We start from the raw sequence: 22,190 nt of genomic DNA, 5'->3' as shown, positions 1-22,190 counted from the left end.
AGTCTAGTTGCTCTTCTTTGTACTCCCTCAAGTACCGCCATGTCTTTCTTGAGGTACGGTGACCAGTACTGGACGCAGTACTCCAGGTGCGGCCGCACCATTGCACGATATAGCGGCATGATGACTTCTTTCGTCCTGGTTGTAATACCCTTCTTAATGATACCCAACATTCTGTTTGCTTTCCTTGAGGCCGTGGCGCATTGTGCTGATGCCTTCAGTGTTGCATCTACCATCACTCCCAGGTCTCTCTCCAGGTTGCTGACCCCTAGTGATGTTCCCCCCATTTTGTATGTGAACATCGGGTTCTTTTTCCCCACGTGCATGACCTTGCATTTCCCCACGTTGAAGCTCATCTGCCATTTTTCGGCCCACTTTTCCAGCTGTGTTAGATCCTTTTGAAGATCTTCGCAGTCTTCCCTGGTTTGAGCCCTGCTGCATAGTTTGGTGTCATCTGCAAATTTAATGACCTCACACTTGATTCCCGCCTCTAGGTCGTTTATGTAGATATTGAACAGGAGCGGTCCCAGCACCGACCCCTGCGGAACTCCGCTCGTGACCCCTTTCCAGTCTGAGTAGTGGCCCTTTACGCCAACCCTCTGCTTCCTGTTTGCCAGCCAGACCTTGATCCATCAGTGGACCTCCCCTTGTACCCCGTGGTTCCATATCTTTTTAAGCAGTCTCTCGTGTGGCACCTTGTCGAAGGCTTTTTGGAAGTCAAGGTAAATGATGTCTATAGATTCCCCTTTATCCACCTGACTGCTCACCCCCTCAAAGAAGTACAATAAGTTAGTGAGGCATGACCTACCCTTGCAGAAGCCGTGTTGACTCGGTTTTAGCTGCCCATTTTTTTCGATGTGCTCACAGATGCTGTCTTTGATCAGTGCCTCCATCATCTTTCCCGGGACTGAGGTCAGGCTTACCGGCCTGTAGTTTCCCGGGTCTCCTCTTGCGCCCTTCTTGAAGATGGGTGTGACATTTGCTATTTTCCAATCCTCTGGGATCTCACCGGTTTTTAAGGATAGGTTGCATATCTGTCGAAATGGCTCCGCTATTTCGTTTTTTAGCTCTCTTTGAACCCCCCCCTTCCCTCCCTCCCTCACTTCGTGTACTTCTACACCAGGTTACTCCTCCCCTGAAGGTCTATCCCCCCTGAAACCCTGTGCCACCATTCCTGAAGGCCTGTCCCCACCTTGAAGGCCTGTCTCCTCCCCTTGAAAGCTTGTTTCCCCCCTTGAAGGCCTGTCCCCACTTAAAGCCCTGCATCCCACCCCTGAAGGCCTGCCTGTCCCCCTTGAAGGCTTGTCCCACCCTCCACCCTGAAGGACTGCTCACCCTCCCCCCGGAAGGCCTGCGTGTTCCCCCTGGCCTTTCACTGGTGTCCGGCTTCCTCCCTAGCCTTCCTGCAACGTTTACCTTTGAGGAGCAGCCTGCAGGCAAGATCGCGGTGCTAGCGATCTTTGCAAACTGTTTCGGGTCGCGGGGATCCCATGGGGACGCCTCTGAGGGTCGCAGGGTTCCTGCGGGGTTGGATGCGAGGCTCATCTTCTCCCTACCTGCCCTGCCGCAGCATACAGCCGATCGGAACGGAAGTCTTCCACGATGTCAGCGCTGACGTCGGAGGGAGGGCTTAAGCAAAGCACAGCCGGCCAGGTCCCCTTACCTTTGTGGTGCTTCCTCCGACCGACCGACAACAGGCCCGGTCCGACAAACCTCCTTGCCCTGTAGCCGCAAATCAAAATTACTTTCTTACAGCAGTTCAATACTCCAACTGCTGTAAGAAGGTAATTTAGATTCGCAGCTACAGGGCAGGGAGGTTTGTCGGACCAGGCCTGTTCTGTTGTCAGTCGGGCGGGGAAGCGCCACAAAGGTAAGGGGCAGGGAGGGAGAAAAGGAGGATAGGTGGAGTGGAGAGGAAAAGACGCTTAAGGTAAAACTGAGGGGGGAGAAGGACGCTGAAAGCACTGGGGAAGACAAAGGGGTGGAGAAGGACGCTAAAAGGACATGGGGAAGATGGGGGGAGAAAGACGCTGAAAGGACATATGGAAGACAGAGGAGGGGAGAAGGACACTGAAAGCACATGGGGAAGACAGAGGGGGAAGAAGGGCGCTGACAGGACATGGGGAAGATGGGGGGATAAGGACGCTGAAAGGAAATGGGGAAGAGAGAAAGGGGGGTAAGACGCTGGCAGGGAAGAAGACAGATATGCCAGACTTTGGGGGGAGCGGAGGGAAGAAGATAGGTGCCAGACCAATTTGGAAGGGGGGAGAAAGGGAGAGGCACAGTAACAGAGCAAATGGAAGACACAGAGAGAAGAGAGATAGTGGATGGAAGAAACTGAATGAGAACATGAGGAAAGCAGAAACCAGGCAACAAAGGTAGGAAAAAAATTCTATTTCATTTTTTATTTTTTTTGCTTTAGGATAAAGTAGTATATTAGTTGTGTTGATAAAAAATTTATAAACATTAGAGGCTCTGGTAGAAACCCGTTTACAAAGTATGTATTCTTCCCAATTAATATTTCCAAATTAATAAAGTTTTTTACTTATTTGTAAATGGGTTTCTACCAGAGCCTTTAATTCAGTAGCATAATTAAATGAAATAACTATTTCTGTAGTTTATAGGGACGGGTGGGGACGGAGGGGATTCCTCGCGGGGACGGGTGGGGATGGAGGTGATTCCTCGCGGGGACGGGTGGGGACGGAGGGGATTCCTCGCGGGGACGGGTGGGACTTTGGCGGGGACGGGTGGGGATGGGTGGGATTTCTGTCCCTGTGCAACTCTCTAGTACACACCTGAAGTTCATCTCCCCATCGGCTAGAGGAACCGGTCCGCAGGAAATTTTTGCCGGTCCGCGCAGGGCCGGCAAGATCAACATGTGAAGCGTGCGCTGGGCCGGAGAGATCTTGGGGAGCCTCCGACAGTGGCTTTCTCCCCTCTCTGCAGCTCTCCTTTACTTCCCAGCACAGCGATTAACGAAGGCAGCCTCGGGGCTTTTGCTGAATCGCGGCTGCCTCTGATGATGCAACTTCCTCTTTCCTCAGATGCGGCGCGACCCAACAAAGGACCCGAGGCTGCCTTCGTGAATCGCTGCGCTGGGATGTAAGAAGAGCTGCTGGGAGGGGAGAAAACCACTATCAGAGTCTGGGAAGCTGCTGAGCAGGGGAACAAAGGGACAGCTGCTACTGGAGAGGGAGAAAGAGAGATGCTGCTGGGAGGAGAGGAGGGAAAGGAATCTGGGAAGCTGCTGGGGAAGGAAAAAAAGGGACAGCTGCTACTGGAGAGGAAGAAGGAGAGATGCTGCTGGGAGGGGAGGAGGGCAATGAATCTGGGAAGCTACTGGGCAAGGGAAAAAAGGGACAGCTGCTACTGGAGAGGGAGAAGGAGAGATGCTGCAGGGAGGGGAGGAGGGAAAGGAATCTGGGAAGCTGCTGGGCAAGGAAAAAAAGGATAGCTGCTACTGGAGAGGGAGAAGGAGAGATGCTGCTGGGAGGGGAGGAGGGAAAGGAATCTGGGAAGCTGCTGGGCAAGGAAAAAAAGGACAGCTGCTACTGAAGAGGGAGAAGGAGAGATGCTTCTGGGAGGGGAGGAGGGAAAGCAATCTGGGAAGCTGCTGGGCAAGGAAAAAAGGACAGCTGCTACTGGAGAGGGAGAAGGAGAGATGCTGCTGGGAGGGGAGGGAAGAGAATTACTGCTGGACAGGAGGAGGAGGGAAGGGAGAAGGAAAAAAGGAAGGAAACAGCTGGCAGAGAGATTAGAGGAGGGGAAGGGGAGACACAGGCATGAGAAAGTAGAGAGATTGATGATAGGAAGGGGTCAGCAGAAAAATAAGCAGAGAGGGACAACGATGATAGATCTGGTGTAGGAGAGATAAAAATGAAGAGAGCAGTGAAGCTGGAATGAATCATATAAAAAGGAGAGAGGGGGCACAAGCTGGATGGAAAGGGGAGAGGGGCATAGAAAGAAGACAGATACCATATGGAAGGGGGAGAGGACAGACAGTGAATGGAAGAGGCAGATGCTGGATTGAAGAGACAGAGAGGGCAGACGCTGGAAGGAAGAGAGTGAAAAGAAAATTGAAAGCAGAAACCAGAGACGACAAAAGGTAGAAAAAAATAATTTTATTTCTATTTTGTGATTAGAATATATCAGATTTAAAATATATATCCTGTTAGAGCTGGTGTTAGACATAACTGGGGACTGCAAAGCCCAGGCAGTGCTTCATTAGCTTCCAGCTGGCTTAGGGCGCTCTCTGACCAGGGGGCAGTTGCCCTAGTTGCACTCCCCTAAAACTATTCCTGTCATGTGTGACTGCAGTATTCTGTTAGCATGATATTTCTGTGTAGCATTCTGTAATAATTTGGCTTGTTCAGTTTTCTTGATAGTAGAGGGGATATATGTGAAGGGGAGGGGAGACAGGGGTTTTGTTGATCCTGCTCTGAATTATTTGTATTTATAAAATGACAATTGTACAGAATATTGTTTCTTTTTATACTTTAATAAAATACATTCAATATAAAATCATAACTGAGGTTTGTGCGGATGGGATCAGATGATTTGTGGGGACCGACTCGCGGATATGGGGCAGAAACGGGGTTTTTAAATTTTAGTCCTAGTAGTTTGCCGGTCCACAAAATAATTCTTTTTTTCTGCCGGTCCACGGGTGTAAAAAGGTTGAAGAACACTGTTCTATCTTATCAAGCAGCCTTATGGGGCAAAGACCTGGAAAAACTGATTATACAAGCAAATAACTATGGTGAATTCAGGAAACACCTAAAAACATACCTGTTCTTGAAGTACCTAGGTAATGAATCTGTACAATCTCTCCCATCTCAATCTCTACCATAAAAACTGACTCCTTAAACTATTAGCCACCAATCTCTAACTATGTATGTTCCACTCAATTTGTAGCATCTTTCTAATCATTGTAAACCGCATAGAACTTCATGACCCTGCGGTATATAAACTGTTATTATTATTATTTGAGATAAGGAGACCAGAATTGAATGCAATACTCCAGATGAGGTTGCACCATCCCAAACATTAAGAACATAAGAAATGCCCGCACCGGATCAGACTGTGGGTCTATCTATTCCGGTGGTCCGCACCGGCGGAAGCTCAGCTAGGTGTTCCCCGACGAGAACCTTGGTCACTCGTATCCCTCAATGTGTCTTGCAAGAAGATGTGCGTCCAACTTGCCCTTAAATCCTAGAATGGTAGTTTCCGCCACAACCTCTTCCGGGAGTGCATTCCAGGCGTCCACCACTCGCTGTGTGAAATAGTATTTTCTGACATTTGTCCTGGTCCTGTCTCCCTTCAGTTTCAGTCCATGACCTTTTGTCCGAGTTGTTTCTTGCTCTATTTTGTCGATTCCTTTTAGTATTTTAAAAGTCTCTATCAGATCCCCGCACATTCTTCTCTTCTCGAGGGTGAACAATCCCAGTTTTCCGAGGCGTTCATTGTAGCTCAAGTTCTCCATATTTTTAACTAGCTTTGTTGCTCTCCTCTGCACCCTCTCCAGTATTGCTATATCCTTCTTTAATTAGGGAGACCAGTGTTGGATACAGTATTCCAAGTGTGGTCTGACCATTGCTCTATAGAGCGGCATTATGACATCCTCTGATCTACTCGTGATATCCTTCTTTATCATGCCCAACATCCTGTTTGCCTTCTTAGCCACCGCTGCGCATTGAGCCGACGGTTTCAGGGTCCTGTCTATTAGCATCCCCAGGTCCTTTTCTTGCTCGCACTTATCCAATTTTACACCTAACATTTTATATTTGTGCTCCTTGTTTTTTATGCATCACTTTGCATTTCTCTATATTAAATTTCATCTGCCAGTTTTCTCCCCATCTTTCTAGTTGGTTCAAATCTCTCTGGAGCTCTTCGCTGTCCTTTTGTGACCTGATTGCCCGACCTAGATTGGTGTCATCTGCAAACTTGATGATTTTACTGGTCGTTAGAAACTAGTGATCCCTCCCAGTAATTGCCTTCATATCACAGGTCAACTTTAATTGGCAAGCTTGGGTGACAAAATACACCAATGCAGATGCTTTTAAACCTGAGGTCCCAGCCTCAAAGAGCTTATGAACAAAATCTAGCCTGCAGTTTGGGCATCCTTTAATACCATGCCACCTTCACTGGGAAGGGAGGTATGCTTGATAACCACTTTTGATGGAACAAATAGCTGGTTAAATTCAGCATCCATCGGCCATGGGTTTGGCCACCCAAAGTGGCCCCTACAGGACCTTCCAATTGTGAGCATTTTTGTAAGGTCTGTGCTTGTATGTGGTTCATAAGCAGACAACATCCAGCTTCTTCATCCTCTTGATCCTGAGAACCCCACAGAAATTCAATCCATTATTGTGAAACTCAGACAAATTCATCACTGGCTTGATATAAATCGGATGGAGCTTAACGTCAATAAGACTAACGTAATGCTCTTTCCTTGGAAAGAAGGACTTAAACTTCATTCTCCCATTACTTTAGTAGGCATCACTCTCCAAGCAGTTACTTCCATCAAGATAGTGAGGGTCATTTTTGATCAGAAACTATCTTTTCATGAACATATTAGCAGCATAGTCAAATCCACATTCTTCATACTACGACAAATCCATTCAGTTTCAAAATGGTTAGAACCCAATCTCTTAATATATTAATCTATTCATTACTCATTTCTAGAATTAACTACTGTAATGCCTTGTGCACAGGAATTTCCCTTAAATAAATTAGATGCTTACAACTTATTCAAAATGCCTTGATTAGACTCATACGGAAAGCAAAGAAATTTGACCATGTGTCTCACCACTCCTCAAGAAATCTCATTGGCTCCCGGTGGCACATCAAATAACATACAAGATATGTCTACTAAGCCTTAAATCAATTCTTTATAAAACTCCTGCCTTTATTGACCGAGTCTTAATACCCTATGCCCCCGCCCGATCACTTAGATCTAATGACCAACATCTGCTGGTTATTCCCTCTCTCAAATCCATTAATACTCGGAGGCAATATATTTTTTCAGTCACTCTGCAACTGTGGAATTCCCTCCCAATACACAAAAGGAAGAACATCTTATTGATAGGTTTAAAAGCAAGTTAAAATACTTTCTTTTTAAAGATGCTTTTGACTGGTAGTTTTTTAAAGTAAGATCATTCTTTTTAATTCCAGCTAGATATATATATATATATATATTTTTTTTTTTTTTTTTAATTTCTCTCACTATTGTTATATCCATACTCATCTCATTTACTATCATATATTGTATTTCCTCCTCCACTTCTCTTTCGGTTCTGTTTGGTGATTTGTCTATATTATTGACACTGTTTCCCCGAATTTGGTGATATATTAATTTTTTAGATTTGATCATCGCTTTGTATTAAAATTAAGCGATTCATCAAATTTTAAATAAAACTTGAGAACTTGGAACTTGATGGTGGAATCTCTATCTTTAATTCCTGGAGGGATTCCATGATCACCTCCAAAAGTACTGAAAGCTTAAACAGCCTGCACATAGTCGAGTCCTCTCTGAGATCAGGGCCTCCACCAGATCTGGATCCGGCCTCACTAGAAATGAAGCAGCTTCTCCTGCTATAGAGGATTCCGACTCGTAAAAGCATTGAAATAGAGCCCTCTTAATCCCAGTCTTCCTGAGACAGGACCTCTCCATCCTGCACATGGCCCTGTTGCTGGGGAATTGGGCTCTTGGGGGAGGGGGGAAACCCTAGCACCAGCATGACCACTTTCCCCAAGGATTCCATGCAGCCCTTATTAATCATATGATTCAAACATCATATTGATGAATTCAGGGGGAAACTCCTTTCCAGGACATCCAGACAGCTCCTATGGACACTCATGAGCTCCTTTCTGGGGTTTTGCAGCAGTATCACGGCTGCGCTTTGATGAGGACTAACTTGTATTGCTCCCCGGCTCAAACCTGGACATTTTCCCTGTCCCTCACACGGCACTAATACCCCCTGAGGGACTAGTGAAGGGTAAGCCAATGGCTCCACCTCCCTCACATGCCACGCATGTGGGACACAGATGATCCTCAAATGGCCATCCATCACAAATTTGGCATTAATTCAAGGTATCCTGGCCTAAGGAGTCCATCACACCTGTTTTAAAGCAAAATCAAGGTGTTTTGAGGCAGATAGAGATTTTTATTTTCAAACTGGGAAATACAAGAAGCCGCGGCTGCAGGAATTTTAGTACCAAAAACATCCCGGGGAGTTACACTGGGGTCCAAAAACTAGTGATTTGGAGGTTTTAGAGATGGAGGAACTTGACTCTGACCTGAGAACCCACTCCAATTTTGGTTTTCAGGCTGTCAGTCTGTTTCTCACTATACCATTCTGTGTGCTAGGAACTGCAAGTGCTGAAGCTGCAAATAGCTTACAGAGAGAACTTCTGCCTCAAAAAGCCTGGAATCCAGACTGCTTGTGTCATCTGCCTCTCGGTCCCAATGAATTGGCCGGACATCTCAACCCCACCCGACCTCACTCATGCAAACGGGGTGGGGGGGGGGAAAGCAGGTGGCCTCGGTCTTGGATAAACCACCATGGAGCCACTCAGTATGTGCTTAAGGATGAACCTAGGGGGAACCTTGCTCCCAAGGGATTGGTCCCTAAGCCCCCAAACTTTTACTGCAGGCTGTCCAAGTGGATGAACTGCAAAGCAGTCTGCCCTTTGAAAGCAAATCCTTGACCTCAGAGTCTGTACTCTTCTGCAGCCAGAGATGCCCCAAGATTGGGATCCTTTGCAGCACCAAAAAGCTCCACAAACAGCAAAAACCCAAATTTAATTGAAAAATAAACACGAGCAGAAAAGAAAGGCTCCCACCATTTTGCTTGTAGAGAGAGAGACAACAGAGGAATTGGAGGACAGCCCAGAGGGATGGGAGGCAGAGCAAAATAATGCTAATGAAGCTCTCTACAAGAATTTTCATGAGAAGGAATTGCCTACCCAAAGGTTCAGAAATAAAATGTTGGTCGCACTAGAACAGGTGTTGTAGATTACAAAATTAATTATGAATTCCCATGTTATAAAACTAGTGCTTTCTACCTGTTGCCTGAGTCCATTCGCAGAAAGCACTGCAGTAGTACTGCTGGCTGTAGTAATGACTCCTCCAGTCACTGTCAACATAGTGGGCCCAGCTTTGGCGAGCTGTGAGGTAGCAACCACAGACTTCTGTGTACCATCAGATACTTTCAGCACTGATGTCTCTCCACCTGTTGTCTAAAAAAAAAAATAAATAAATAAAAAATCTGTAGTTAAGAGTATGGTGAACACTGAACATTAAAGGAGAATAAAGTATTGGTATAGGCAGTCACTGGGACAGAAGTAAATGGAAATTGCTCCTGTCCCCTTTAGCTTGACCTAAACATTAAGAACATAAGAACATAAGAAACGCCTTTGCCGGATCAGACCTAGGTTCATCTAGTCCGGCGATCTGCACACGCGGAGGCCCAGTTAGGTGCTCCTTATTGGAGACCCGGATTTCCCGTATCCCCCGATATGATTTGCAAGAAGGTGTGCATCCAACTTGCGCTTGAAACCCAGAACAGTAGTTTCTGCCACAACCTCCACTGGGAGAGTATTCCAAGCACCCACCACTCGCTGTGTGAAACAGAACTTCCTGACATTTGTCCTGAACCTGCTGCCACTCAGTTTCAGGCTATGACCTCTTGTCCGTGTCACATGTGAAAATGTCAGTAATGCTGCTTCCTGGTCTATTTTGTCAAATCCTTTTAATATTTTAAAAGTCTCTATCAAATCTCCACGCAGTCTTCTCTTTTCGAGGGTGAACAGTCCCAGTTTTCTGAGGCGTTTTTTGTAGCTCAAATTCTCCATACCTCTGACAAGTTTCGTGGCTAGTCTCTGCACCCTCTCCAGCAGAGTTATATCCTTCTTAAGGTATGGAGACCAGTGTTGGACACAGTATTCTAAATGTGGTCTGACCATTGCAGAGTTTAGTTGGAAGGAAGGAAGGAGCTATTTTTCTATAATTAAGCCCTAGGTTGGGATTGGCCATGAAGGTAAGAAAGAATGACAAATTAGGTTCTTACCTTTGCTATTCTTCTTTCTTGCAAATCCTCACTTTATTCCGGGACCAGTAGGTTATTTCCCTCCTCCTGCCAGGGATCTGTAGGAAGTCTCAAAACCTTTGAAGCTTTTATCCCCTCCCCCTCACACCTTACCACTGAGCATGCTCCTGCTCCAGTCAGTCTTAAAGCAGCCAGGAACATCTGTAGAGGAAAAGAAAAAGAGAGAGGAACGGGGGAACTTCCCAACAAGCAAATCAATTCTGCTCATATAAACAAATGCAACAACAATGCAAACGAATAACAAGTTATGAAACATTGAAAACCTGAATGACAAAACAGTGCTAAAGGGAGACACAGCCTGCACTGACAGAGGGGGCACCCGAACTAGGGACCCCCCCCTAGATGAAGAGCTAAGCCCAGTTTGATGGCACTCCATAAAGGCTGGTCAGAAACCCAGCTTACCTGTACTTGTAAGGAAGAAAGACAATTGCAAATCAGCACATATAGGGTGGGTTCGCGGAATAAAGTGAGGATTTACAAGACAGAAGATTAGCAAAGGTAAGAACCTAATCTTTAGTTCTTGTACAATCCCACCTTATTCCGGGACAAGTGGGACGTAACAGAGCAGTCCCGAAAAGGCAGGGTGGGGCTGATGAGCCCAATGCCAACCCAGAAGAACCAACAGCAGTATAAGAACATAAGAATAGCCTTACTGGGTCAGACCAATGGTCCATCAAGCCCAGTAGCCCATTCTCAAGGTGGCCAATCCAGATCACACCACCAGTACCTGGCCAAAACACAAGGAGTAGCAACATCCATGCTACCGATCCAGGGCACGCAGTGGCTTCCCCCATGTCTTTCTTAATAACAGACTATGGACGTTTCCTCCAGGAACTTGTCCAAACCTTTCTTAAAACCAGCTATGCTATCCGCTCTTACCACAACCTCTGGCAACACATTCCAGAGCTTAACTATTCTTTGAGTGAAAAAAAAATTGACTCCTATTGGTTTTAAAAGTATTTCTCTGTAACTTCATCGAGTGTCACCTAATCTTTGTAATTTTTGACAGAGTGAAAAATCGATTCACTTGAACCCGTTCTATTCCACTCAGGATTTTGTAGACTTTAATCATATCTCCCCACAGCTGTCTCTTTTCTAAGCTGAAGAACCCTAACTGTTTTAGTCTTTCCTTGTATGAGAAGAGTTCTATCCCCTTTATCATCTTGGTCGCTCCTCTTCAAACCTTTTCTAGCATCATAAGAACATAAGCAGTGCCTCTGCTGGGTCAGACCAGAGATCCTTCATGCCCAGCAGTCCGCTCACGCAGCGGCCCATCAGGTCCAGACCTGTACGTAACCCTCTATCTATACCCTTTTCCTTCAGAAAGTTGTCCAATCTCTTCTTGAACTCCAATACCGTACCCTGTCCTATCACACCCTCTGGGAGCACATTCCAGGTGTCCACAAGAACTTCCTAGCATTGGTTCTGAATCTGTCCCCTTTTAATTTTTCTGAATGCCCTCTTGTTCTTGTGGTTTTCAAAAGTTTGAAGAATCTGTCCCTCTCCACTTTCTCTATGCCCTTCATGATCTTATAAGTCTCAATCATATCCCCTCTAAGTCTCTGCTTATTCAGGGAAAAGAGCCCCAGTTTCTCCAGTCTTTCAACATATGAAAGGTTTTCCATACCTTTAATCAAACGTGTCGCTTTCTTCTGAACCCTCTCGAGTATCGCCATATCCTTCTTTAGGTACGGCGATCAATATTGGACGCAGTACTCCAGATGCGGACGCACCATTGCCCGATACAACGGAAGGATAACTTATTTTGTTCTGGTTGTAATACCCTTCTTGATTATACCTAGCATTGTATTTGCTTTCTTAGCGGCCGCTGTGCATTGTGCCGACGGCTTCATTGTCTTGTCCACTAATACCCCAAAGTCCCTTTCTTGGGTACTCTCACTCAATAACTTGTAAGCTGTACCTCAGGTTTCTGTTTCCCATGTGCATTTCTCTACATTGAACTTCATCTGCCATTTCGTCGCCCACTCCCCTAGTTTGTTCAGGTCCCTTTGTAAATCTTCGCATTCCTCTTTAGTCCTAGCCCCATTAAATAGTTTGGTGTCATCTGCAAATTTATTATTTCGCACTTCGTCCCTGTTTCTAGATCATAAGAACATAAGAACATAAGAAGCGCCATCTCCGGATCAGACCTTCGGTCCATCAAGTCCGGCGATCCGCACACGCGGAGGCCCTGCCAGGTATACACCTGGCTTATTTTATAGATAACCATATCTTTATATGCCTCTCTCAAGGAGATATGAATCTAGTTTGCTTTTGAAGCCTAGGACTGTCGATTCCGCAATAATCTCCTCTGGGAGAGTATTCCAGATGTCAACCACTCTCTGTGTGAAGCAGAACTTCCTGATATTAGTCCTGAACTTGTCCCCCCTTAGCTTCATTTCATGTCCTCTTGTCCGTGTCAAATTGGACAATGTAAATAATCTCTGCTCTATTTTGTCGATTCCTTTCAGTATTTTGAAGGTCTCGATCATATCCCCACGCAGTCTCCTCTTCTCAAGGGAGAACAATCCCAGTGTTTTAAGTCGATCCTCATATTCCAGTTTCTCCATACCCTTCACCATTTATGAATGAATTGAATAGCAGCGGTCCAAGCACCGACCCCTGTGGAACACCACTTGTGACCCTCCTCCAGTCTAGTGGCCCTTCACTCCTACCCTCTGCTTCCTACCCGCCAACCAATCCCTGATCCATCTGTGTACATTTCCTTCCACCCCATGGTTCTTCAGTTTCCGAAGTAGGCGTTCATGGGGTACCTTGTCAAAGGCTTTTTGGAAGTCTAAGTATACAATGTCTATAGGATCCCCTTTGTCCATCCGTTTGTTAATTCCTTCAAAGAAGTGCAATAAGTTCGTTAGGCACAATCTTCTCCTGCAGAAGCCATATTGGCTTGTTATCATGAGTTTATTCCTTTGTAGATGCTCCTTGATGCTATCTTTTATCAGTGCTTCCTCCATTTTTCCTGGAACTGAGGTCAGACTTACCGGTCTGTAGTTCCCCAGGTCACCTCTGGATCCCTTTTTAAAGATGGGCGTAACATTGGCTATCTTCCAATCCTCTGGGATCACGCCTGTTCAAGTTTCAAGTTTATTAAAATATTTTTTAGACCGCTTATTCTGGTTTCTAAGCGGTTAACAATATAAAATTACATAAAAACAAATAATAAAATGCATAAGAACGTATAAAAACAGGGATTAATAGATAAAAGTCAAAGATGTACAGACTACACAACAATGGGATAGTAGGGAAGAACTACAATTGATATAGAAAAGGTGAGACATTGAAGGATAAGACAATAGGTTAGGTAAAAAGTAGCAGAAATTTAAATTTAAATTCAGCCCTTAAAAGGGCAATTATTATCCGAAAGCATCTTGGAATAGAAATGTTTTCAATTTAGTTTTAAATTGTTTTATATCAGATTCGTAGCACAGATGTTTCCAGGGATAGATTATAGACTTGCTGTAGTAGTTCCGCTATTTCCTCCTTTCCGTCACTATATCTTTCTTGAGATAAGGAGACCAAAATTGAACACAACACTCCAGATGAGGTCACACCATGGAGCGATACAGGGGCATTATAACATTCTTAGTCATGTTAACCATCCCTTTTTTAATAATTTCTAGCATCCTGTTTGTCTTTTTGACCGTCATCGCACATTCGGCGGAAGGTTTCATCGTATTGTCTAGAATGATACCCAGATCCTTTTCTTCAGCGCTAATTCCCAAGATGGACCCTAGCATCCGGTAACTGTGATTCAAGTTATTCTTCCCAATGTGCATCACTTTGCATTTGTCCACATTAAATTTCATCTGCCATTTGGATGCCAAGTCTTCCAATTTCCTATGGTCCACCTGCAATTTTTCACAATCTGCATGCATTTTAACAACTTTGAACAGTTTAGTGTCATCTGCAAATTTAATCACCTCACTCATCGTTCCAATTTCCAGAACATTTATAAACAAGTTAAATAGCACCGGACCCAGTACAGACCCCTGCGGCACTCCACTGTTTACTCTCCTTCATTGCGAAAAATGACCATTTAACCCTACCCTCTATTTTCTATCCTAATCCACAACTGAACTTTGCCACCTATCCCATGACACTTTAATTTTCTCAGGAGCCTCTCGTGAGGAACTTTATCAAAAGCTTTCTGAAAATCTAGATACACTATATCAACCGGATCACCATTATTCACATGTTTATTCATACCTTCAAAGAAGTCAAGCAAATTGGTGAGGCAAAATCTTCCTCGGCTGAACTCATGCTGACTCCATCTCATTAAATCATGTTTGTCTACGTGTTTCACAATTTTATTGTTTATAATCGTTTCTACCATTTTGCCCAGCACTGAAGATAGGTTTCCCAGTCTGTAATTTCCAGGATCTCCCCTGGAGCCCTTTTTAAAAATCGGCATAACATTGACCACCCTCCAATCTTCAGGTACTACAGACGATTTTAGCGACAGATTACAGATTACTAACAGCAGGTCAGCAATTTCATATTTGAGTTCTTTTAGTGCCCTGGGATATATACCATTCGGTCCAGGTGATTTATCACTTTTTAACTTGTTGATTTGGCTTAGTACATCTTTCAGATTCACCAAGATTTCTTTCAGTTCCTCCACATCATCACCCTTGAAAACCATTTCCGGTTCAGAAAGATCATCGAACGTAAAAACCTAATCTTCTATTCTGTTAAGTCCCTTCTGGATTTCATATGCTAAGTGACGTACCAAAGCAATGGTAGCAGCTATGGAGGGACAGAAGAGCCTGCCCTCAACACCGAGGTCCTAAAAAGGGCAGCAGAGCAAGTAAAAATATAAACCGAGGACCAAGTAGCTGCCCTGCAAATTTCATTTGGATGAATCACGAGAGACTACGCTCATGATGAAGCAAGACGTCTAGTCAAGTGAGCCTTAAGAGAAATTGGCAGCTGCTTGCCACGGGCGATGAAAGTTGCAGAAATGGCCTGGTGAATCCTTTGAGTGATTGAAGACTTGGACACCGGCTGACCACAGCGAGGTGCAGCAGTCAGGACAAAGAGGTGATCAGACAGCCGGAAATCTACATTGACGCTTTTGATAAATAAGATAATAAAAACGATGAAACTTTATTCAACACAGTGATTGTTCTGCAATGTTCAAAATACAGCCTTATTTTAGGCAGCTCTTATCCCTCCCCTAAATGTTTTCCCCTTATTTGTTCCTCTTTTTAAATTCAATTGTAGTTCTACCCTTTTACCCAAGCTTCAAGTTAGTCATTGTTTATGTCTGTCTCTTATATTATTATATGACCATTTTTAATTATGTAAATTGCTTAGAAATTTTTTAAGCACGTTTTTATCAAATTTTAAACAAAACTTGAAACTTAATTAGTCCTCTCCAGATAGTGAAGCAAGACTCTGATATCCAGCTTGAACAAGATCAGATCCTTTCATTCCGATTGTGTGGAATGAAACGCAGGCAAATGAACCTCCTGGTTGACATGGAAGGCGGAAACCACCTTTGGTAGAAAGGAAGGTACAGTAAGGAGAACAACTCCTGCATGGAGAAAGGGAGGCCACTGTTATTCCCTTCTCTAGGCCCACTGGAAGAAAAGCCAGGACCACCAAAAAGGGAGCCTTCAAAGGCTCCACCTGGTCTTTAGCACACCACTGTTGGAAAGCATTCCAGTCTTTGGCATAAGAAGCCATAGTAGAAGGTTTCTGTCACCACAAAAGTGTCAAGAGGACTACATCTGAAGAACCACGCTTCAGTAAAGCTGAGCACTCAAGAACCATGCTGGAAGACAAAAGCGCTGTGGATTCTCCATGGGCACCAGGCCCTGACCAAGAAGGTTATAGGGATAGGGAGCCTGAGCTTCCTGTCCCGCTGAAGACTAATGAGATTCGCAAACCATGAACAACGAGACCAGTCCAGAGCAACTTGAATCACAGTGCTGAGTTGCATCACTATTCGGCGGATGACCCAAACAACCGGAGGACATAGAGGGGCCACATACAGGAGCTTGTGAGGTGGCCAGGACTAAACAAAGGTGCCCAGACCCCCTAAGTTTTCGCACACTGTTCGATGACTGAACAAACACCTGACCCTCAAGTTCTTTACTGACACCATCAAGTTCATCTGGGGACCCCAGTGCTGTAAGATTAGATTGAGAGAGGGACCATTCTCCTGGGTCAAAGACTTGTCAACTGAGGAAGTCTGTCAACTCCTGCAACATGCGCAACTGAGAAAGGCAGATAACTCCACTCAGCGAAACAGTATGCGAGCCTCCTGGCCCCTTGGCCATGGCATTGTCTGAGAACACTTGCACTGCTGTTCCTTCCAGAGTAGGCTGAAGTAAGTAACGCCTTTCGAATTGCCTGAAGATCCAAATGACTGATTGATCAACACCACTGACGAGGAGACCACTGCCTCTGAATGGAGCAGTCCCCACAGTGATCCCCCCATCCCGACAGGCTGCGATCTGTCATAAGAGTTAACCATTCTAAGATTCAAAGAAACTTGCCCTGGGGTAAAGACTCGCCCTGAAGCCACCAGCACAAACTTTTGAATTCTGGTGCTGTCCAGGGGAGCAACATCTGAAAGGGATGGCATTGTGGAAACCATTGAAAGAGGAGGGACTCCTGTAGAGAGTGCATGTGTGCACTGGCCTAGGGGACAGCACCTATAGATAATGTCAGGGCATGGGAACTGGAAGGTTCAGGAGATCTCTGTTCTGCTGCTGAGGTTTCTGACTGCGTGGCTCAGGAAGAAACACACTACCCTGCCGGGTGCAGAAGAGAAGGCCCAGATACTCCAAGGTTTGAGACAGCGTCAACTGGTTCTGTTTGAAGTTGACAATCCAACACCAGCTCTGTAGCAGACAGACCACCGTCTCTACCATATGGGCACACTCATGTCAAGATGGAGCTCAGATCGACCAATCATTCAAAAAAGGATGGACCTGGATACCCTGCTTGTGGAGGAAAACCGTTATAAGAACCATCACCTTGGTGAAAGTGCAGGAAGCTATTGCGAGACCCAAGGGAAGAGCTGCAGACTGAAAATGCTGTTGCAGAACATGGAAACACATAAATCTATGATGCTCCAGAAATATTGGAATATGGAGGAAAGCCTCCATGTGATCCAAGGACACTATAACTCCCCAGGAGACAGCAGCAATGACTGTGCACAAGGTTTCCATTTGGAAATAAGGAATCCGCAGGAAGGGAGTGATCGTCTTGAGATCCAGAATGGGTCTCCAGTCCTCTGAGTTGTATTTTAGCATGATGAAGTTTAAAGAGTATCTGCCGAAGCGCGATTTGTGTTCAGGAACAGGTCCTAGTGTTCGGATGTCCAAGAGAAACTGCAAAGTAGCGCAGACTTTGACTACCGTATTTTCACATAGATAACGCACACCCGTGTAAAACGCGCACACGGGTATAGCGCGCGGAAAACACAAATTTATGTACAGAAATTTTTATATACCGCGCACACTCGTATACCGCGCATGCTGCCCGACTCTCCCGTCGCCGCCCGACTCTCCTTTCGCCCGCCCCGACTCTCCTCTCCCCCTTGAAGTCCTGTCCCCACCCTGAAAACCTGATGCCCCCCCCGATGTCCGATTCACCACAACGAAGGACCGCTCGCACCCCCACCCCGAAGGACCGCTCGCACGCACTCCCACCCACACCCTCACCCCTACCCTGAAGGACCGCTCGCACCTCCACAGCCTCCCGACCCCCCCATCATGTAGAAGCTCCTACCGGTGTCCTGCTGCTTTCTCTTGGCGGTACCGGCCCTTCCGTGAGCCCTGCGCCTGCCCTGCTTCCTCTTCCAGCAGTTCGCCCTTTCTCTAACGTCAAGCCCTCTTGCCCCGCCGACTCCCCGACACGATCGGGGCAAGAGGGAGCTAAAGACCTCTTGCCTCAGCCAACCGCGGCACCCCCGACACGATCGGGGCAAGAGGGAGCTCAAGCCCTCTTGCCCCCCCGACACGATCGGGGCAAAAGGGAGCCCAAGCCCTCTTGCCCCGCCGACTCCCCAACTCCCCGACAATATCGGGCCAGGAGGGAGCCCAAACCCTCCTGGCCACGGCGACCCCCTACCCCCACCCCGCACTACATTACGGGCAGGAGGGATCCCAGGCCCTCCTGCCCTCGACGCAAACCCCCCTCCCCCCAACGACCGCCCCCCCAAGAACCTCCGACCGCCCCCCCAGCCGACCCGCGACCCCCCTGGCCGACCCCCACGACACCCCCACCTCCCCTTCCCCGTACCTTTGTGTAGTTGGCCGGACAGACAGGAGCCAAACCCGCCTGTCCGGCAGGCAGCCAACGACGGAATGAGGCCGGATTGGCCCATCCGTCCCAAAGCTCCGCCTACTGGTGGGGCCTAAGGCGCCTGGGCCAATCAGAATAGGCCCGGGAGCCTTAGTCCCTCCTGGGGGCGGGGCCTTGGGTACATGGTCGGGTTGGGCCCATGTGCCTCAGGCCCCGCCCCCAGGAGGGACCTAAGGCTCCCGGGCCTATTCTGATTGGCCCAGGCGCCTTAGGCCCCACCAGTAGGCGGAGCTTTGGGATGGATGGGCCAATCCGGCCTCATTCCGTCGTTGGCTGCCTGCCGGACAGGCGGGTTTGGCTCCTGTCTGTCCGGCCAACTACACAAAGGTACGGGGAAGGGGGGTGGGGGTGTCGTGGGGGTCGGCCAGGGGGGGGTCGCGGGTCGGCTGTGGGGGCGGTCGGAGGTTCTTGGGGGGGCGGTCGTTGGGGGGAGGGGGGTTTGCGTCGAGGGCAGGAGGTCCTGGGATCCCTCCTGCCCGTAATGTAGTGCGGGGTGGAGGTAGGGGGTCGCCGTGGCCAGGTGGGTTTGGGCTCCCTCCTGGCCCGATATTGTCGGGGAGTTGGGGAGTCGGCGGGGCAAGAGGGCTTGGGCTCCCTTTTGCCCCGATCGTGTCGGGGGGGGGGGGCAAGAGGGCTTGAGCTCCCTCTTGCCCCGATCGTGTCGGGGGTGCCGCGGATAGCTGGGGCAAGAGGGCTTGAGCTCCCTCTTGTCCCGATCGTGTCGGGGGTGCCGCGGTTGGCTGGGGCAAGAGGGCGGGAGTGCGTGCGAGCGGTCCTTCAGGGTGGGGGTGCGGGTGGGAGTGCGTGCGAGCGGTCCTTCAGGGTGGGGATGCGGGAGCGGGTGGGAGTGCGTGCGAGCGGTCCTTCAGGGTGGGGATGCGGGTGCGGATGGGAGCGCGTACGAGCGGTCCTTCGGGGTGGGGGTGCGGGTGCGTGCGAGCGGTCCTTCGGGGTGGGGGTGCGAGCGGTCCTGCGGTGGGGGGGGGAATCGGACGTCGGGGAGGAACTATGTAAAAAAAATTTTGTACAACGCACTCACGCGTATACCGCGCAAGGTTATGCACGGTTTGTAAAAACACGTATAACGCGCGCGTTATATGTGTGAAAATACGGTACTTGTCTGGCCGACCTGCCAGCGAGTCCAGAAACAAGCCGGATGAAGGCAAACAAAAGAAATCTTGTGCCCCTCCCTAATATTGTCCAGCACCCATTTATCCGAGGACAGGCAAGGACTCCTAGTAAAACTTGAGCAAGGCAGTCCTTTGAAGGGCTGTTGAGAAGCAGTAGCCGTCTGGGATTTGGATGTCTGAGGACAGCTGGAATGGAAGAGTTTTCACTCTTCCAGGGGACTGTATCACTGGGAATATTTCTGGGAGGAAGAGCCAGAGGATCTCTGATGATGAAAATAGCGTGAGGGACAAAAATTACTACCGTCTCCTCCCAAAGTCTCATGAGACTTCTGCACAGGGAGATACTTAGAGAGGCAATCAGCAACACTGGCCCTGAAGTCATCCAGACCTACGCCAAAAAAAAGCTGACCCTTGAAAGGAAGTCTGCTTAAAGTGGCCTTGGAGTCACTGTCCTTAGTCAAAAGACAGAACCAAAGAGGCTGGCATGGAGACACCGAATAAACTGTAAGAACTCAAATGAGATCAGAAAGGGCATCAATCTGCCACTAGCTGGGGACAAACTTCCACTTCCACAGAGGGCACGTGCCACAAAGGAGGCTAGCACCGCCTGGAAACCTGAAGAAGCCACTTCAAAAAGGTTTGTTTGTTTTTAAATAAAGAAAACCACTACTGTGCAATACTGGGAGTCCTTAAACACTACTCCTCCAACACTAGGGCAAGTCCATGTGTCGGGTATCTTGGGCCATGATGGAATCCACCTAAGGGTGCTCAAAAGCAGAAGCCAGCGGAGAAAGCTTAGATATAGCTTTAATGAGCTAAAAAGAGCAACCTGGGCATCCTATTGTCCTGTAACCAGACCAAGAAACTGTGGATGGGATGGAAAAAAGGATTTCTTTTTTTTTCTCTTGCAGAACCTCAGCAATAATATGGTGGAGAAAGCCATGCTGAAATGCCTGCTGATGTAGGTGTCCTCATCCAAATCCGAACTCTCAGAGTGACCGTTTTGACCAGTCCCAGCAAGGGTATCAACCAGATCCAAAATAAAAGCAGTGCCAGGAGAGAAAAGTGGCATAATATCTGTATGGTACAATGCAATGAAGTTCAGCCATAGCCAGATGAGAGGGCTCCTGAAAAGGAACCTCTGTTACTGGCGCAACTGGTTTAGAAGAAACCGATGTGCCCGCCGGCTGCGTTCAACAAGATGGGTCTGAAGAATACACTTTCCAGAAGAACCAAAATAAAGTTTGGTGACAATTCATACAGTGTGTATAACAGGGCCCTGCTGAGGTGCTCACACTGCACAGAGACCCCAGACTCGGAACGCAAGCATTTGGCACCAAACTCCAGAACAGACTCTGGGTGAGATATTTCTCCAAAATCACGGACCCAGGCTGGCTCTCCAGACCTGTAGGACCTGAAAGAGGTTACGACCAAAGCTCCTACCCCCTCCTCCAATGCCTTGCTGCATGTAATATACAATTGCAGATCCAGTGCCAATTATGCGCAATCAAGGCACACATTTGACAGATTAGGGGCTGGGGAGTCCATCCTAAACAATTTTTTAATCAAATCATGGGGGTTTGAGACAGAAATAAAATTTTGAAAAAAAGATAAATTAAAATCCAAGATGTCTACTGCTGAGAATTTGCGCCAAAACCGGCACATATAAACAAGATTTGAAAATAAAAAATAGCGATTCGGGGCCTGGGGAGGTGGGGCACATGAACCCTACCCTCAGAAACTGTGAAAAAAGAGTTTAAACACATTTTACAAACCACCCCTGAAGTTCCCATAGGAAATAATGGAGGGGTACTCACAGTCACTGAAATGCTTTGCCTGCCAGCCTTTTCAAACTGCAGCTGAATAGAGAAAATGATTTTCAGCCTCAGAATAGTTCCAACAGGATCAGACATGAAGATCTTCGGCCTGTCAGTTGGACGGACACCGACCATAACCTCTGCCACTATGGATTCTCTCCATGCAACAGCGGGCGGGAAATGAAGCTTGCACCCTGAAACCTGGGGGGTTTTCATTCAGGACATATGCAGCTTGCGCTTAAACCCCTGACGAGGTCAGTGGGCAAGCTAACTTCTCAGGGGAATGGACCCTGAGTCAAATAATAAATAAGCATAAAATATAACCTTAAGACTATGTAAGAAAGAAACACTAAATAAAGCATATAATAAAATCCTAAGGCTCTCTATACTAGTCTAATATATTCCTAGTAGCTTAATAAGGTTAATTAATTAAATAATCAGCAAGAGGGTTGCTATCCAGTCTTTTGCACTGAGTGTCACATGTATGATTTTCTCTTGGTTGGCGAGAAGTTATGTGTGTGTGCTCGCTGCAAAGAGCTCCTAGCTCTCAGAGAACGAGTATGTCCTCTTGAGGCTAGAGTAGCAGACTTGGAAGAGCTGAGGGAGGAGACAGAGAAGTACATAGTGGAGACCTGTTATAGAGAAGTCCCACTTCAAGTCTGGTAGCCCCTGAGCTGCCTTGGAGGAGACAGGTCTCCTAGAAGGAGAGCATCATCCTGATGAAGTAGGAAATAATCCTACCAGGGGATGTAATATTATCTCCCACTGAGGATGTATCTCCAGGGGCTTTTGCTCCGGAG

General features: G+C 47.2%; 1 protein-coding gene across 9 annotated transcripts in view; it reads right to left on the bottom strand.

Annotated features, from left to right (window-relative positions):
* The window catches only part of YEATS2 (YEATS domain containing 2), a 1,675,245-nt gene that overhangs the window by 418,288 nt on the left and 1,234,767 nt on the right, over nucleotides 1-22,190 (bottom strand). For 7 of the 9 annotated variants that reach the window (XM_033957686.1, XM_033957691.1, XM_033957692.1 and 4 more), the window contains one exon: nucleotides 9,061-9,234. The exons of the other annotated variants lie outside the window; for them this stretch is intronic. In XM_033957686.1, the coding sequence (XP_033813577.1) occupies nucleotides 9,061-9,234 (174 nt within the window). The remainder of the gene's footprint in view (nucleotides 1-9,060; nucleotides 9,235-22,190) is intronic. 9 annotated transcript variants of the gene reach the window in all.

This window comes from Geotrypetes seraphini, chromosome 9 (genome assembly GCF_902459505.1).
Source record: "Geotrypetes seraphini chromosome 9, aGeoSer1.1, whole genome shotgun sequence".
In the NCBI taxonomy this organism is placed as follows: Eukaryota; Metazoa; Chordata; class Amphibia; order Gymnophiona; family Dermophiidae; genus Geotrypetes; species Geotrypetes seraphini.
This window is presented reverse-complemented; position numbering and strand designations above follow the sequence as displayed.